Source organism: Bufo gargarizans, chromosome 10, assembly GCF_014858855.1.
Source record: "Bufo gargarizans isolate SCDJY-AF-19 chromosome 10, ASM1485885v1, whole genome shotgun sequence".
Taxonomy (NCBI): domain Eukaryota; kingdom Metazoa; phylum Chordata; class Amphibia; order Anura; family Bufonidae; genus Bufo; species Bufo gargarizans.
Window position 1 is genome coordinate 10,999,842 of NC_058089.1, and position 18,078 is coordinate 11,017,919.

General features: G+C 45.6%; 1 protein-coding gene across 3 annotated transcripts in view; it reads left to right on the top strand.

Annotated features, from left to right (window-relative positions):
• Positions 1–5,795: 5,795 nt before the first annotated feature.
• The window catches only part of NELL1 (neural EGFL like 1), an 843,611-nt gene continuing 831,328 nt past the window's right edge, over positions 5,796–18,078 (top strand). For all 3 annotated transcript variants that reach the window (XM_044270977.1, XM_044270974.1, XM_044270976.1), the window contains exon 1: positions 5,796–5,929. In XM_044270977.1, the coding sequence (XP_044126912.1) occupies positions 5,881–5,929 (49 nt within the window). In that variant the 5' untranslated portion in view covers positions 5,796–5,880. The remainder of the gene's footprint in view (positions 5,930–18,078) is intronic.

Below are 18,078 nucleotides of genomic sequence, written 5' to 3' on the forward strand. Positions count from 1 at the left end.
ATCCGTACAGCCCCAATGCATTCTGAGTGGATAAGGATCCGCTCAGAATGCATCAGTATGGCTCCGTTTCTCCTCCGTTCCGCTCAGCAGGCGGACACCCGAACGCTGCTTGCAGCGTTTTCGTGTCCGCCTGGCCATGCGGAGCCAAACGGATCCGTCCAGACTTACAATGTAAGTCAATGGGGACGGATCCGTTTGACGTTGACACAATATGGCTAATTTCAAACGGATCCGTCCCCCATTGACTTTCAATGCAAAGTCAGGACGGATCTGTCTGACTAACAATTAGACTTAGATTTTTTTCTGAAATATAATGCAGACGGATCTGTTCTGAACGGATACCATCATTTGCATTATAGGAGCGGCTTACAATCTACATGGTATAGGAGAATTACACAGTAGGTGCGGATGAAGCAGGTCATGGCGGTATAGAGGCACCAGGGTCACTGGTTGTAGGTTTGTCTGAAGAGGTGGGTTTTCAGGTTTCTTTTGAAGGATTCCCCTGTAGTTAAGGCCTCTTTCACACTACCGTATGGCTATTTCAGTGTTTTGCGGTCCGTTTTTCACGGATACGTTGTTCCGTTTTTTTGTTTCCGTTGTGTTTCCGTTTCTGTATGGCATTTACAGTATACAGTAATTACATAGAAAAAATTGGGCTGGGCATAACATTTTCAATAGATGGTTCCGCAAAAATGGAACGGATACGGAAGACATACGGATGCATTTCCGTATGTGTCCCTTTTTTTTGCGGACCCATTGACTTAAATGGAGCCACGGAACGTGATTTGCGGGCAATAATAGGACATGTTCTATCTTTAAACGGAACGGAAAAACGGAAATATGAAAACAGAATGCATACGGAGTACATTCCGTTTTTTTTTGCAGAACCATTGAAATGAATAGTTCCGAAGAGGTCTAAGAGTCTGATACAATGGTGTTGCGTTTGCCTGTGTACGATACAATTTGTTGTTATCCATTATATGATACTGTGTTGTTTCTAATGCATGATGCAATATTGTTGCCCACAGCACCTGTCATTGTTTTAGTGTTTGAGACATTGTCGTTGAACTTGCTTCTGGTATCAGATACAATATTGCCTTTAAAGGGAACCTGTCACCAGGATTTTGTGCATAGAGCTGGGGACATGGGCTGCTAGTTGGCCACTAGCACATCCGCAATACCCAGTCCCCATAGCTCTCTGAGCTTTTATTGTGTTAAAAAACAGTTTTGATCGATATGCAAATGACCTGATATGAGTCCTGTAGCCGGAGATGAGTCAAGCGGAAAGGAGCCCAGCACCGCCCCGCGTCCTCCGAATCTCCTCCTTGCTGGCTGACGTCACAGAGCTGGAGCGCCGAAATCTCGCGATGCGCGAGCTAGCGCATGCGCAGTGTCGGCATCATGTTCATTCCCTGTGCTGGCACCCTAATGTCACCGCTCCCTGATCCTGAGAGCTGCCTCCCATTGAGATGTATTTCAGGGACGTCTGTACCACCAAAATTGTGCAGTAAAAATCCATAGTGTCAAAGCCAACCTTAGTAAATGACCCTCACCATTTATATCTAGATGAAGAAAAAGCGTTTTGACCCAACACTGATGGATTTTTAATTTGCACATGAAAATCCACAGAAATACATACAATTTGCATAATTCTGATTTATGGTCTTACATGGGATTTACCAGCAGATACATTGTGGTTGCCCCCCAGTATCTAGCCCGTCTTCCACATTTTGCAGACTTTGCTGTGTCTCTATCCATACAGTCGGATCTATGTAGAGCACACAAGACGTATATTTTAGAGCGATAAAGCTTAATGAAGGCCCTAATAACTGGCCCCAGGGTGCTGACCCCCGTTCAGGTTTTTTGATGCAGTTTTTGAAAAAATTTGAGACATTGTATCTGTCCTTAATACATTCTCTCCCGCTATAATCCACACCTGATTTTAACGGCAAAAACTGCATCAAAAAGCCTGAACGTGTGTCAGCAGCACCCTCAGATCTGTTTTCATTAACCTCAATTGAGGCTAATTGCCGCTAGGTTGTTATAGGTTACTGCTCATTTGAGCTGTTCTTCCTTTATTGAATATGGGAACATTTCTCTCATATGGTTTGTGCTGCTTTGTTCTTCAGGAGGCAGATTAAGTGAAGGGGCAGCGCAGGTTGGACGCCCATGTAGGACTAGTATCGCTGGACGTAGCAGTTGCAGTAGTGATGATTAGAGATGAGCGAATTTGATATTTTGAAATTCGTTCACACTTCGTTTGTTGGTAAAAGGTGAATTGGGTTATGGATTCCGTTACCACGGACCATAAAACAATTCTATGACGGAATGCATAACGGAGGCATTTCGTTATTCATTCCATCATAATAGAAGTCTATGGGCTGCAAAACGGATCCGTCCCGTTTCTTACAGCGGTGTCCATGAGCTCCTATCCTCCTAAGCTACATTCACATTAAAAAAATGGCCATTATAAACAGCAAAATTGCATTTTTCTTTTTTACTGATGCCTTTTAGAGATATGGCCTTTAAAAAAGGTCTCCTTCAGTAAGGGCTCATGCGCATGACATAGCATCCGCAAGCAAGTGTAGATGCAATGCGATTTTCACGCATGGTTGCTAGGAGATGATGTTAGTAAATTGATAAAAGTCAATTTACTGTATTATTTTCCCTTTCAACATGGTTATAAAGGAAAATAATAGCATTCTTAAGGCTACTTTCACACTAGCAGCACAGACCTCCGGCAGGCTGTTCCTTTGGGTTAACAGCCTGTCGGATCCATCCTGCCGCTAGTGACCGTGTGCACCCGGACTGCCGCTCCGTCCCCATTGACTATAATGGGGGCGGGGCGGAGTTCGGGTCTGGGTACCACATTCAAAACGCATTGCACCCGTGCGATAAAAACTGAACAACGCAATCGCAGTCAACAAAAATTGCAAGCTTACTCGCGCAGGTTTCCCCACAAATGCATCCGGAGCAAATCTGGGACCCCCGTCTGAAAGAGGCCTTATAATTAATTGCTTCCATGGGGTATTCGGAACTTCTTGGCTTGAAAAGGTATGATTTTGTACAATGATATTGTGTTAGCCAGCGTATGATACATTCTCGTTGCCTTAGCCAGTGTATGATACAATGTTGTTACGTTAAGCAGTGTGCGATACAATGTTGCTGCATTAGTGTATGACACATTGTTGTTGCATTAGCCAGTGTATGATACAATGTCGCTGCGTTGGTGTATGATACAATGTTGTGTTGTTAACCTTTGTATAAAACAATGTTGTTTTGTTAACCAGTGTATGATACAATGTTGTTGCGCTTGCCAGTGTATAATTATTATTTTATTAATTATTAAAGCGCCATTCATTCCATAGCGCTGTACATATGATAAGCGGTTCACATACATAATACAGACAATTGCACTAAGCATGAACAAGACGAGTTAGGCTACTTTCACTCTTGCGTTCGGGGTTCCGCTTTTGAGTTCCGTTTGAAGGCTCTCACAAGCGGCCCCGAACGGATCCGTACAGCCCCAATGCATTCTGAGTGGATAAGGATCCGCTCAGAATGCATCAGTATGGCTCCGTTTCTCCTCCGTTCCGCTCAGCAGGCGGACACCCGAACGCTGCTTGCAGCGTTTTCGTGTCCGCCTGGCCATGCGGAGCCAAACGGATCTGTCCAGACTTACAATGTAAGTCAATGGGGACGGATCCGTTTAACGTTGACACAATATGGCTAATTTCAAACGGATCCGTCCCCCATTGACTTTCAATGCAAAGTCAGGACGGATCTGTCTGACTAACAATTAGACTTAGATTTTTTTCTGAAATATAATGCAGACGGATCTGTTCTGAACGGATACCATCATTTGCATTATAGGAGCGGATCCGTCTGTGCAGATACCAGACGGATCCGCTCCGAACGCAAGTGTGAAAGTAGCCTTACAGACTAGTACAGAAGGAGAGAGGGCCCTGCCCGCGAGGCTTACAATCTACATGGTATAGGAGAATTACACAGTAGGTGCGGGTGAAGCTGGTCATGGCGGTATAGAGGCAGCAGGGTCACTGGTTGTAGGTTTGTCTGAAGAGGTGGGTTTTCAGGTTTCTTTTGAAGGATTCCCCTGTAGTTAAGGCCTCTTTCACACTACCGTATGGCTATTTCAGTGTTTTGCGGTCCGTTTTTCACGGATCCGTTGTTCCGTTTTTTTGTTTCCGTTGTGTTTCCGTTTCTGTATGGCATTTACAGTATACAGTAATTACATAGAAAAAATTGGGCTGGGCATAACATTTTCAATAGATGGTTCCGCAATGGGTCCGTTTTTTTGTGGACCCATTGACTTAAATGGAGCCACGGAACGTGATTTGCGGGCAATAATAGGACATGTTCTATCTTTAAACGGAACGGAAATATGAAAACAGAATGCATACGGAGTACATTCCGTTTTTTTTGCAGAACCATTGAAATGAATAGTTCCGAAGAGGTCTAAGAGTCTTATACAATGGTGTTGCGTTTGCCTGTGTACGATACAATTTGTTGTTATCCATTATATGATACTGTGTTGTTTCTAATGCATGATGCAATATTGTTGCCCACAGCACCTCTCATTGTTTTAGTGTTTGAGACATTGTCGTTGAACTTGCTTCTGGTATCAGATACAATATTGCCTTTAAAGGGAACCTGTCACCAGGATTTTTGCATAGAGCTGGGGACATGGGCTGCTAGATGGCCGCTAGCACATCTGCAATACCCAGTCCCCATAGCTCTCTGCGCTTTTATTGTGTTAAAAAACAGTTTTGATCAATATGCAAATTACCTGATATGAGTCCTGTATCCGGAGATGAGTCAAGCGGAAAGGAGCCCAGCGCCGCCCCGCATCCTCTGAATCTCCTCCTTGCTGGCTGACGTCACAGAGCTGGAGCGCCGAAATCTCGCGATGCGCGAGCTAGCGCATGCGCAGTGTCGGCATCATGTTCATTCCCTGTGCTGGCATCAGCACAGGGAACGAACTACGCATGCGCTAGCTCGCGCATCACGAGATTTTGGCGCTCCAGCTCTGTGACGTCAGCCAGCAAGGAGGAGATTTGGAGGACGCGGGGCGGTGATGGGCTCTTTTCCGCTTGACTCCGGATACAGGACTCATATCAGGTCATTTGCATATCGATCAAAACTGTTTTTTAACACAATAAAAGCGCAGAGAGCTATGGGACCTGGGTATTGCAGATGTGCTAGCGGCCATCTAGCAGCCCATGTCCCCAGCTCTATGCAAAAAATCCTGGTGACAGGTTCCCTTTAACTCCCTTTATGTTACTATATTTTCCTTAGTTTTGACCTTTAGAGAAACTTGTAGCAAAATGTTACAAAACTAAACTCAAGCACTTACACAACACTTGCTTTTGCACCATTGCGGTCTTACAAACCTGCACATGATTCCTCCATAGATCCAGTAAAGCCCCCGAGTAATGTGCATGTAGTAGATGTGTGATAATTACTGGTCTCAATTCCTTCATCTAAAAGCTGGAGTTTCTGGTGTAAGGATGAACCAAAACTCCCATCAGGGTGAAGCAAACACTTCCACCATCCTGCACTTCTGCCCTTCACCCCGGCACATGCATTTAGGGTGACATTTCTGGTTGTGGTGATTAATATTAGCAGGGGGCTGCTCTTATTTCTGGGTAGGTGTTTGCAGAATGGAATAGGCTTGATGCTGGCAGTGGAGCTTCCCCCTCATTGATGAGTGGTGTGCGCCTAGATCTCATTCTCCTGGAGATTGCAACCGCTCAGTCTCACACCAGCCTTCCAGGGAGCTGCACAACTTTCCGTCTCCACCAAACTGGATGAGGATTATTTACTGCTTCCAGCCTAGGAACAATTCTGTGCATAACACAAATGGATGGGATTTTTGCATTGCTGACTTGTGTGCTCACAGCTAAAGCAGGTAAGATTGACAGAGGGCTGACATTGCCTGTTATAGCTGCTGGGTGTTGATGGAAGCCAGTGTGCTGTGCAGGTGGCATGTAGTGTACTATTGTCTTCATCATGTTATAGCTGGGTGCTTGGCTTGCAGGTTGTGTAGAGTAGCCCACATTACAGCTTGACGAATGCTGATTGCTTGCATAGTGCTTTGTGTAAGATGCTTGCTTGGCAGGTTATAGATGGGAGATGTATTGTGATGTGCAGGTGAAATGTATTCTGCCCTCCTCTCTATTATGCTATAGTTGCTGTTCAAGCAGCAGCTGCTTTCTTTGCTTGCAGGGAGGGTAGGTGGGTGTTTTCTAAGCTTCATGGTACATCACTGGGTAAGAAGCTTGCCTGGCACAGCTGGGTGTTTGTTGCATGGTGAATTTGCATTACTCTGATGTGCAGGTTTTGTGTGGGTCTTAAGACAAAACTGAATGCACCTTTTTGAGGTGTGAGATATGACAATAGTCATTGGTTTCAGGAACAAAGTGAAGCACTTATGCTTGAAGGCATCTTGTTGATACATATGCAAAGGCTGGATACCAGTCTTCCATTCTGCTTCTCCTGGCCACTAGACAAGGGCAAGTATATCACCATCTCACCAGGTGCAAAAAGGTGTAAGGTTCCTGGTCATTTCTAGTGGTTGCAGCTGCGCAGGAACAGTCAAATGTCTCTGTCCTCTCAGACACCCCACACATAAGGCTTAATTCTACATATGCACCTGACCTAGGTCCTCTAGGTACCAGTCTATAGCCCTGGCACCACTGTTACTTGCACATCAAGCTCCTACTACTTGTAGAAACCCCCCTAAAACTTTATACCTCCAAATTCCCAATTGCCTCCCTTTGCTCTGTCCAGGATGTGCCGCTCAGCTTTGCAATGACAAGTGTCACCTTCTCCATCCAGGACATCAGCATTATTGGAAGTCAGTGCAATCGGCCACTGCAGGAGCAGCTCCAGAGATGTCCATTATCTTTACTGGGATCTCATTTAAATGTCAGCTGCCTGTGTTGCTCATTAATAATGGGCATGAGCCAGCAGATGCCATGTGATGAGACTATTGTGCCTGACAGGATCAATGTGTCATTTAGATGATTGTGTTATCTAGATAATGGCACAGCCTAGGAGCTGGCAGAGCCCCCCACATGACACCTGTGTAATACCTGGCTGCTCCCAGTCACTTGCATTCCCAGTGTATCCTGTGCTGTTCTGTGACAGTCACCTTCTGTTGTTGCTAAATGCTTCAGACATGAAGATTTCCAGAATGACAGCTCTGTCACTAGGTAATGGTGCAGGTCTGCATAAGGGGGCACTGACAGCCTTCATCTGCTGTGGAATATTTCACTGAAAGATGTGTTTCCACTAATACACACTTTAATACGAAATTTCCCAGGCTCAGCAGTAATCTAGGTTATCTGTTGGTGTCCTCGTTGCACCATAGCTGCAGTGCTAGCTCAACACTTGGAAGGCAGGAGAACTTGTGTTTATCTATGTACTATAAGAATTGAATAATCTACTAGTAACAATATATATAATGGCTACATAAGTCTTCTCCCAGGCTTCTATGAACCTATAGAAAGTATCCAAATTCTTTGCCCAGATCCCAGTCTCCTTGCCTTAAGGCTCTAGATTGTGTTCTTTGAAGTGTTTTACACAGGTGAATTAGCCAGAAGACCGCTCACCACCCTTCAAAGGATTCATATCGCCAGCGTTTTCTTGATTAGCAATAGAAAAAGTCCACAGGAGAATCATTTCCCATTAATATTTTATGTATTTTCAGTCTGGGGGAAGCTGCAGTACAGGGGTAGACTGCTTAATAAGTCTGGGGGAAGTAGAGGCTTGAAAAGGCATAGCCAGAGTCCTCTCTCTTTCTAGGGGTTACTATATGGGGTAGGGTCTAAACCTCAGGTGTAGGGAGGGTTCATTATAATAATGGAGGAGAGGAGTAGTAGTGATTGGGGGGGAGGTATTACTAATTAAATGTGTGTGAAACAAGGATAGGGTGATAATTTCACTGTACAAATTATTCAGACAAAGCCTATTGTTGTATTAGAAGGATATGCCTATGAGATAGATGGCGGAAGTGGATGGGGTCACACTTTGGTGCTGTCTGTCTTCTCTTTTTGGTTCCAATAGGCAACGTGCCCCAATGTCCATGTTGGACCTCAGAGTCCTAGTAAGTACAGAATAGTACTGATGAGATCACCCTTCGTTAGGTTGGAATCACACTTCTCATTCTTTTTGTGTTCCTCATTTATTTATTTATTTATTTATTTATTTATTTTTTGTATATAAAGTGGGAGATAATTGCATTGTACTGCACCTCTACCATCAGGGCTGGGCCATACTAGCACCCATTATTAAACGCAGGAGTAATTGGGTGCCTCCTGACTTAACTCCCCACTGTTTAGACAGGTATAACTGTAGAGACACATGCAGACCTCTTACACAGTGTGTGCCATGTCATATGGCTGGCACACGCGGTCATACATGTTTGACAATTCAAGGGAGGGGGGAGCAGATTTTTGTTTGATAGAGCACAGTATGGGTGATGTGTAGTCATGAATCTGCCAAAATTTCTGCTGCTCACTTCATATGAAATTTTAGTGCCAGTAATATCTGTATGTGCTGTAGGGATGCATGTGTATATCTGGACGTGTATACTGAATATTTGTATGTGGATGTATATGCTTGGATACATCTGTGTGTGCATGTATTTATGTGTGTATATATAAGCTTATTTGTGTGTGTGTATATGTGTGTGTGTATATATATATATATATATATATACACACACACACTTGGGAATGTGTGCAGCATGTACAGGCCTATTTGTGTCTAGGTATAAGCATATATTGCAGTATGTACATACAGTATATATGCATATATCTAGCGTACAACTGCATCTGGGTCCAATCCTAATTACACCAAAGGAAAACCAAATAAATCTCTCTGCAATAATGTTTCAAATTGCAATTACTCCAAGCTCATCTCCCAGAGAAATCATTTCTTAATGTGATTTCATTTCACAAGTGAGATTGGCGCTAGGTGTCCAAGTCTCATGAATTTTAATGCTCCAAATAGTATTGTTTTCCATTTGTAGGCGCTAACCCTGTAATCAGGAGAGCTAAATAAGGAGGTACTTACGTAAAATTGGATCATCTACTCCGTGCTTCACTTGTGATTTGGAGTTATTCAGATTTGCGGCGTATAGCAACTGACTCGATGTGCCGGAGATGGCAGCAGATTAACTCCTCATGTGCTGGAGTCATGTGGGTGCCTTGCTAGAAAGGAATGCTACCTTCAGTCTTGGTACTACCATCTATCTAGCTCAAGATCAAGCTCCTGGGCTCCACAGCAAAACCCGTACCAGGGCGCCCCACCTACAATGTGCCATTTGCAATACTGATGTCTTTTTATACTTAGAGCCTGGGTGCAACTGCTACATCTGTCTTTAGCACAAACACTAGACGTTATATACATATTCACCACTTAGGTGTCTTACGCTGGGTTCACACCTGAGTGTTCGCGATGGAGCGCTCTGTATGCGCGATTGTACCGGCGTTTGCAATCGCGCATACAGAGACAAGCGAACGCCCATTGTCGCGCGTTCCCGAAAGTCTACAAGACGCCCCAAACAAGCTCCTGTACTTCTTGGGGCGTCGGGCATTTTACAGCGCGATCGTATGCGCTGTAAAACGCCCAGGTGAGAACCATTCCCATAGGAACGCGCTGTAAAACGTTCAGGTGTGAACCCAGCCTTATGCTTTGCCTCCTGTGGGTCTCTGATGCCATGAAGTGGGGAAAACACCCTGTATCCAGAGGAGGACTGGGAATTTAATTGGGCCCTTACAAAAAGTCTAAAAGTAGCCCCATTTGTAGGTAGGCCCAAATTAACAGAAGGTGGGATAACACAAGTAGGCAGGACCAGCAATACTTTAGTGCAGCACAAAATACTGCCCCAGCAGAACCAAATGCCACAGTGCAGCACAATATACCGCCCCAGCAGAACCTGATACCACAGTGCAGCACAATATACCGCCCCAGCAGAGCCTGATACCACAGTGCAGCACAATATACCGCCCCGGCAGAGCCGGATACCACAGTGCAGCACAATATACCGCCCCGGCAGAGCCAGATACCACAGTGCAGCACAATATACCGCCCCGGCAGAGCCTGATACCACAGTGCAGCACAATATACCGCCCCGGCAGAGCCTGATACCACAGTGCAGCACAATATACCGCCCCGGCAGAGCCTGATACCACAGTGCAGCACAATATACCGCCCCGGCAGAGCCTGATACCACAGTGCAGCACAATATACCGCCCCGGCAGAGCCGGATACCACTGTCCACACTGCAGTATTCAATCCTAGCACTGTCCTGAGGAAGATTATACGGGTGAATTCAGGAGGGCATCTGCAGCCACCAGCTGCACAAGTACCTAATGCTCCTAACATGAATTAATGCTGAGCGCATCAGATCCATTATGCCCAGTCCAGCCTGTATCCAATCAGGTCATGGGAATTACAGCAGTAAGAGAGGAGTATGCTGTAGGCAGTAACCTGTGCACTCATGTAAGTAAGAACAGGATGGTAGGTGGCAGGGGTGGTATCATGATGTGAGGAGGGGGATGGAGACAAGTAGAGAGTCATAAACTAGAGTTGAAAGGGAGACAGTCTTCAATAGCACAGAGTATTTCAAGAGATAAAAATTTGCTTGTTTTAAGTTCGACAGTGACCTATAAAGGGTGTATTAGACACCTCTATACTGCGAGAGATTGTTGGGGGGGAAGCGCTCCCTCCAGGCAGTCGTCAGATACAGGGGCGTAGCTATGGGGGAAGCCGCTGCTTTGGTGCCCTGACCCAGAAGGGGCCCATCCAAGAGGAGGAGGAGGACAAAAAGTTTTTGTCAGGGCCCCCTCAACAGTATTATACAATGAAATGATATACAGTGACAGTATAGACAGTGTAGAAAACAGATGGAGCAGATCCTGGGCCTGGTCTAAGAGATCTTTACTAGCCACAGGAATGGGGGCGGCATGAAAGTCATTTCTAGCTATGCCACTGGTCAGATAGCTAGCAAAGGACACGGCTGCTATTTCACGCAGTGATGTCTTCTGCAGCGTGGGGAGGAGTGATAGCTATGCCATCGCTTGTCCCCATGCAGGACAGCAGTGTGTCGGCGGCAGATCGTGATTCCACAGCACGATCCACCGCCGGCAAATTCAGATCTTTCAGCATGCTGAAATATCTGAATTGCCAGATGAATGAACGTTTGCTTGTTCATAAGGCTATGTCTAACACGACATTTGTTGCGCAACAATTTTTATAATGATAGTCTATGGTGTCGCACTGCGACATGGAACTGTGATGCGACAGTCGCAAAAAATCCATTCAAAATGGATTTTTCTGTGACTGTTGCGTTGCAGTGCGACACCATAGACTATAATTATAAAAATTGTCGTGCAACATAGGGCACAACTACACTGTAACATATGTGTCGCGCAGACCTAGCCTTACACTGCCAGATGATTGCTAACAAGCTTTCATAGAGATGCCCGTTAGCGATTATAGAGCAGAAAATCTGCCTGACCAATATACCCTTAAGATCCAGTTGTGAAGACAGGGCCACATTGAATAAGGGAAATGTTATGTGAGAAGTGGGAATGCCGGTGAGCTTGCTGCACAGTGACCCAGATCTGGGGTTTTTGAACTTTTTTCTGATATGCTCAACAAGGCAGGGCTTGGCTGAAAGAGGTGGGGCCTAAGATGTCCCAAAATTGCACCACAACGATGTCAAAATCTGTCTTAAAGTAACCCAACTGATGTAGAGTCAAAATATAAGCCTCATGCACACGGCCGTTGTTTGGGTCCGCGCTTTGCGGACAAGAATAGGCATTTTTATTGACGATCGCCAGTTCTGCAAATTGCGGAAGGCACACGGGCGGCTTCTGTTTTTTTGCGGATCCGCTATTTGCGGACCGCAGAAAACGGAACGGTCGTGTGCATGTAGCCTTAAGCTGGTGCAGGGATAGACAGCCGGTCGAAGCTTACTCCACCTTTAGGATTAATAAACTGAGGCACTGTTTGCTAAAGAGTTTGACCACATTTTACTCTGCTACACCTATGCATCACCATTCTGGCTCCTTTTATCTTGATTGTGAGTTTGTAAGTAGTGTTCGGCTCGAGCATCGCTATGCTTGGCCGAATATCGCGTGTGCTCGAGTCAGTGTACTTAAATCAAATGTATTCTCTATTTCTGAAAAATTTCTGGCAGAATTTGAACTCGCAACCTTCTACATTACAGCCAAGAACCTTAACCACTACACTATAGAGCTGCATGGCCGCTTACAAAAAAAAATATGAGACTTCTGCTGTATAGGAATACTCACTAGTAGAAACACCAGAACACCAGTGTTCGACTCTAGCACCAGAGCACACGAGCACTTTGGTGCGCTACCAACACTACTTGTAAGGCCTCTGTTTTGTTCCCTTGGTTCTGTGAATGGCAGGTTTAACGTAGGCAGATCTGATGTCAAAATCCTTCCAAAAACCCACTAGAACAATCAGTCAGTTCTTTCCATCTGGTATATTTTTCATAATTTATTCATTTTTTATAAATGTCAGTCACATACGAATCCATCAAGTGTTATAAAACTGTGTAGAGATCACATTTGCCTATGTATCTCCTATGTACAAGAATATAACTACTATAATACTGCTCCTATGTACAAGAATATATCTACTATAATACTGCTCCTATGTACAAGAATATAACTACTTTAATACTGCCTCCTATGTACAAGAATATAACTACTATAATACTGCTCCTATGTACAGGAATATAACTACTATAATACTGCTCCTATGTACAAGAATATAACTACTATAATACTGCTCCTATGTACAAGAATATAACTACTATAATACTGCTCCTATTTACAAGAATATAACTACTATAATACTGCTCCTATGTACAAGAATATAACTATTAATACTGCCTCCTATGTACAAGAATATAACTACTATAATACTGCTCCTACGTATAAGAATATATCTACTATAATACTGCCTCCTATGTACAAGAATATAACTACTATAATACTGCTCCTATGTACAGGAATATAACTACTATAATACTGCTCCTATGTACAAGAATATAACTACTATAATACTGCTCCTATTTACAAGAATATAACTACTATAATACTGCCTCCTATGTACAGGAATATAACTACTATAATACTGCTCCTATTTACAAGAATATAACTACTATAATACTGCTCCTATGTACAAGAATATAACTGCTATAATACTGCTCCTATGTACAAGAATATAACTGCTATAATACTGCTCCTATGTACAGGAATATAACTACTATAATACTGCTCCTATGTACAGGAATATAACTACTATAATACTGCCTCCTATGTACAAGAATATAACTACTATAATACTGCTCCTATGTACAAGAATATAACTACTATGGGGGGCGGAGCTTGACTTCCGGCCAAGCCAGACGCATGTGAGAGAGCTCCTCTCCATGTGAGCCAGCAAACTAGTTAATATTGCTATCTAGCTTCGAAAGAATGGGCAAAGTGGGTCGATATATACCCAGTGGCACGCCTGAACCCCACAGATCGGACCGCGGTCCACAAGAAATGGACAAATTTCTGCAAAAGAAGCCTCCGGCCGCGAGTGCTGCCAAGATGGCGCCGCCGGAGCATGAGGCCCGGCTACAGGACGCAGAGGGAGCGGACGGCGTCTCCTCAGTTATAGACGCTGGGTCCCGTGATTATTCCTCGGCACCCATCTCGCGCCAATTCATACAGCAAGCCCTGACCTCAGCGTTAGCTCCGGTGATTCAAGATTTGAATGAAATCAAGAGCGACGTGAAGCACATTGGGCACCGTGTGGAGAAATTGGAGCACACACAGGAGGCCATACTAACTTTTGCCCAGACGCTGGGTGACAACAGCACGGCGCTTGCCTCCTCACTGGATACTGCGTTTGCTCTTATAGAAGACCAAGAGAACCGCAGTCGGAGGAAAAATATCAGGCTGCGGGGTCTCCCAGAGCTAGTACCGCATGAAGCACTTCCGGAGGCGGCGGCCGCCATATTCTCCAATCTATTGGGCGCCGACAGGGCCGCAGAAGTCTGCGTGGAACGCATTCACAGAGCACTACGGCCGAAGCCGAAGGACACTGACCCGCCGAGAGACGTAGTCTGTGGTCTCCTGCGGTACACAGATACAGCAGCGATCCTTAAGGCAGCCAGGGAGCAGAAAGAACCGCTCTATGAAGGAGCCAAAGTTCTCCTGTTTCAGGACTTAGCACCGTCGACGTTAGCCAAGCGGAGAACCCTGAGGCCGCTCACGGACCATCTGAGGGCTATCAAGCTTCCCTACAAGTGGCTCTTCCCATTTGGATTGATCTTCTCATCTGAGGGGAAAAGGTGCACAATCCGCACCCCGGCGGACCTACCAGCGGCATGGACTCTGTTGCAGACAACCCCCCTGGACATCCCGTCATGGCTCCCGTCTGCAGATACGGGAGTCCCACTGCCTGAATTGCCATCGGAGCAGAGGTGGATCAAAGCGGCGACGAAGAGAAGACTTAACAACAGGCCCTGATTAGTGAGCCTGATTTACAGTGTTCATCTTGCTGGCTGAGGGCGGCTGCCTGACCTAGAGAGCTCGGACCGACCTGGGCCATGCACACTTTCCATGTTTGGTTATGCAAGTATACTCTGCACTATCTATGCCTGTTTGTTTGCTATTGATAGGGAGGTATACAGCCGTTACCCCGGGTTGTGGGGCCTAGAATGGGATGCAGCTGAGTGCTGGGTGGAGGTGGTGCGGCCCCTGGGTGGTCCGACCCGGCTGTGGGGTCCACGGTACATTCCCATGCAGTGCCGTCCCTTGTACCATGGATATGGTGCACAACTACACCACAGGCAGCCCTATGTAAACCACGTTTTCCTATTATAATAGTTGGTGGCGGTTCATATGACTTGTTGCATTACTTCATTGCTGTGGTAGGGGGGTAAGGTCTGTTTGGGCCTACTAGAGAGCCCTTGGGTTGGCTTGACCATTAGATTGATAGCTAGGTAATTAAGCTATTAGTATTATATTTGAATATGTTTGCTATGGCGTGGGGGACTAAACGGCTCCCTCCCCCCCCACCGTCAGATAACGACCACCAGGGATTTCCTGGCGCAATCCTGGTGCGAGCGCCTTCAATACGGCTGGCTTGGGCCATTCGCGCTTTGCCTACTTCTGACGGGCTGCGCGTTGGGCACAAGTCATCTGATCCATTTGTTGGAGATTTACTCCATTATCCGGTTATTGTTACTGGTTACTGTTTTACCAAGTTTCCCTGGTCGCACGCATGTACCCATACTGCTGGTAGCTCTATGGTACCCATCTAGCTTGTACTATGGCATTAATTAAATGTACTTCATTTAATGTTCGGGGGTTCAACACCCCGCAGAAGAGGTCACAGGTAATTCGCATGATGAGGAGATTACACACAGATGTCTGTTTCATGCAAGAATTGCACTTTAAGTCGGCACATGTTCCCACCCTTCCCAAAAATTACTTCCAGCACTGGTTTACTAGCGAGTACTGTAGGGCAGCAAGGGGGGTGGGTATTGCTATATCGAGGAGAGTCCCTTTCCAATTGAATTGCACACAAACCGATCCGGACGGGCGGTATGTATTTGTTAAGGGCACAATTGGTACCCAGGTAGTGACCCTTGCCAGTCTATATGCCCCTAACCGTGGCCAGACAAAATGGCTCACTAATACCCTGAAGACATTCGCATCTTTTGCGGAAGGTATCAGGTTAATAGGAGGTGATCTTAATATGACTCTTAACCCTTTGATAGACGCGTCTGATGGCACGTCTCAATTGACTCAGGCGGCCTTGGGACGGGTTAACGCATACTTGGCTGATGCCAACTTAGTGGACGCATGGAGGTTACTCCACCCTGCCGAAAAAGACTATACTTTCTTTTCAGCCCCGCATAACACCCATAAGAGGCTGGACTATGTCCTGATCTCGGGTAGCTGTGCTGACAGGGTGGAGAGATCTACCATAGAACCCATAGTGGTCTCTGACCATGCACCAGTGACTGCCTCCCTCCGGTTCCCGACTCTGCCAACACATGCCAGACAATGGCGGTTAAATGAGACACTTTTGGATAAAAAAGCAGATCTAGACAATCTCAACCAGAAAATGACATGGTACTTCCAAGAGAACTGCACAGAAGGAATGCCACTCACAACTGTCTGGGAGACACACAAACAGGTCATGAGGGGTGAGCTCATTGCACTAGGCAGTAAAGTTAAAAAGGACAGACAGGAGTATTTGAATTCTTTACTTAAAAAGATTGCCGCTATTGAGTCTGTGCACAAACGTTCTAGAGCCCAGACGGCCCAAGAGCAGCTGACCATATTGCGTAAGCAACTGACAGACCACCTGAATGTTGGGTATGCTAAAACATACCAATATTCGCAATTCCGCTTTTATTCCCACGGGGACAAGGGTACGAAACTCATGTCCTCCCTTCTTAAGCAAAAAAAGGAGTCGATGTATATAGCGGGAATTAACAGGACGGATGGTACTACCGTGCATAAAACATCAGATATAGCAGACGAATTTCAGAAATTCTACCGCGGCCTCTATGGTCTCTCTGATGAGGTTCCTGGGTCTACTATAGATAGGAACACGCTGATAGATAACTTTCTGCAACACCTTCATCTTCCATCCTTGACAAAGGAGGAAGGCCAAGCGCTACTCTCCCCTGTAACAGAAAAAGAGATCACTAGCATTCTAGGATCTATGCCACTAGGGAAGAGCCCGGGTCCAGATGGCTTCCCAGTGGGATATTTTAAAAAATTTGCAAGTACCCTTACTCCTTACATGGCTGCCTGGTGCAATGAGCTCATGAATGGGTCTAACCTGCCTAAGCAGTCCCTCGAGGCCACAGTCACTATACTTCCTAAGCCCGGAAAGGACCCAAAATTGTGTGGCAGCTATAGACCAATCTCGCTCTTAAACGTGGACGTTAAGGTCTGGGCGAAACTCCTGGCAACTAGGTTAAGTGTCCTTTTACCGAAACTCATTAACCCCGAACAGGCGGGTTTTGTACCTGGTAGGGAAGGCAGTCATAATTCTTGTAGAATTATATCCACTATACAGCTAGCGGTAAATAAACGCCTCCCTCTGGTCCTGCTCGGTATAGATGCGGAGAAGGCCTTTGACCGGGTAAACTGGGCCTATATGACGAGTACCCTGCAAAAATTTGGCTTCCCCCAACAGTTTCAAAGGGCTATCATGTCACTATATGGTGACCCAAGCGCTAGGATTAGAGTGAATGGTACCCTGTCACCTTCTTTCCCTATAAGGAATGGGACGAGGCAGGGTTGTCCCTTATCACCTGCCTTATACATCCTCGTAATGGAAACTTTGCTTCAGGCTATTAGGGAACATCCCGGTATTAGAGGTCTTAAGTTGGAGAATAGCCCCATTGAATACCTTAACGCAGCTTACGCAGATGACCTTCTAGTTATGGTTTCCAACCCGGTCGAGGCCTTCCCGCATCTGTTGTCCTTGTTCGAGCAATATGGGCAGGTGTCCAACTTCAAAGTAAATTATACTAAATCAGAGGCCATGAATGTGTCTGCACCCGCCAAGCAGATCCACTTACTCAAATCCAAAACGCCTTTCTTATGGCAGACCTCTCACCTGTCCTACCTGGGTACCAAGATTCCTTGCAAATTAGATAAAATATTTCCGCTGAACTATGCTTCGTTACTGAAAGATATTCAGCAACAGCTACACACATTGCGGATCCCGTATGTCTCATGGATGGGTCGGAAGAATTTGCTGAAGGCATTCATTATGCCTAAGTTATTGTACACCATGCAGATGCTGCCTGTCTTTCTCCCCTCTTCCTTCTTCACACAAATCAGAAGGCTTTTTAGTATATTCCTCTGGGGGGGGAGGGGAGCGAGACTGGCACATCGCATGTTGATACTGAGGAAGAACCAAGGAGGCATGGCTCTACCTGACGCCCAGCTGTATTATAAGGCCATACACCTGAAGAGATGGTTACAC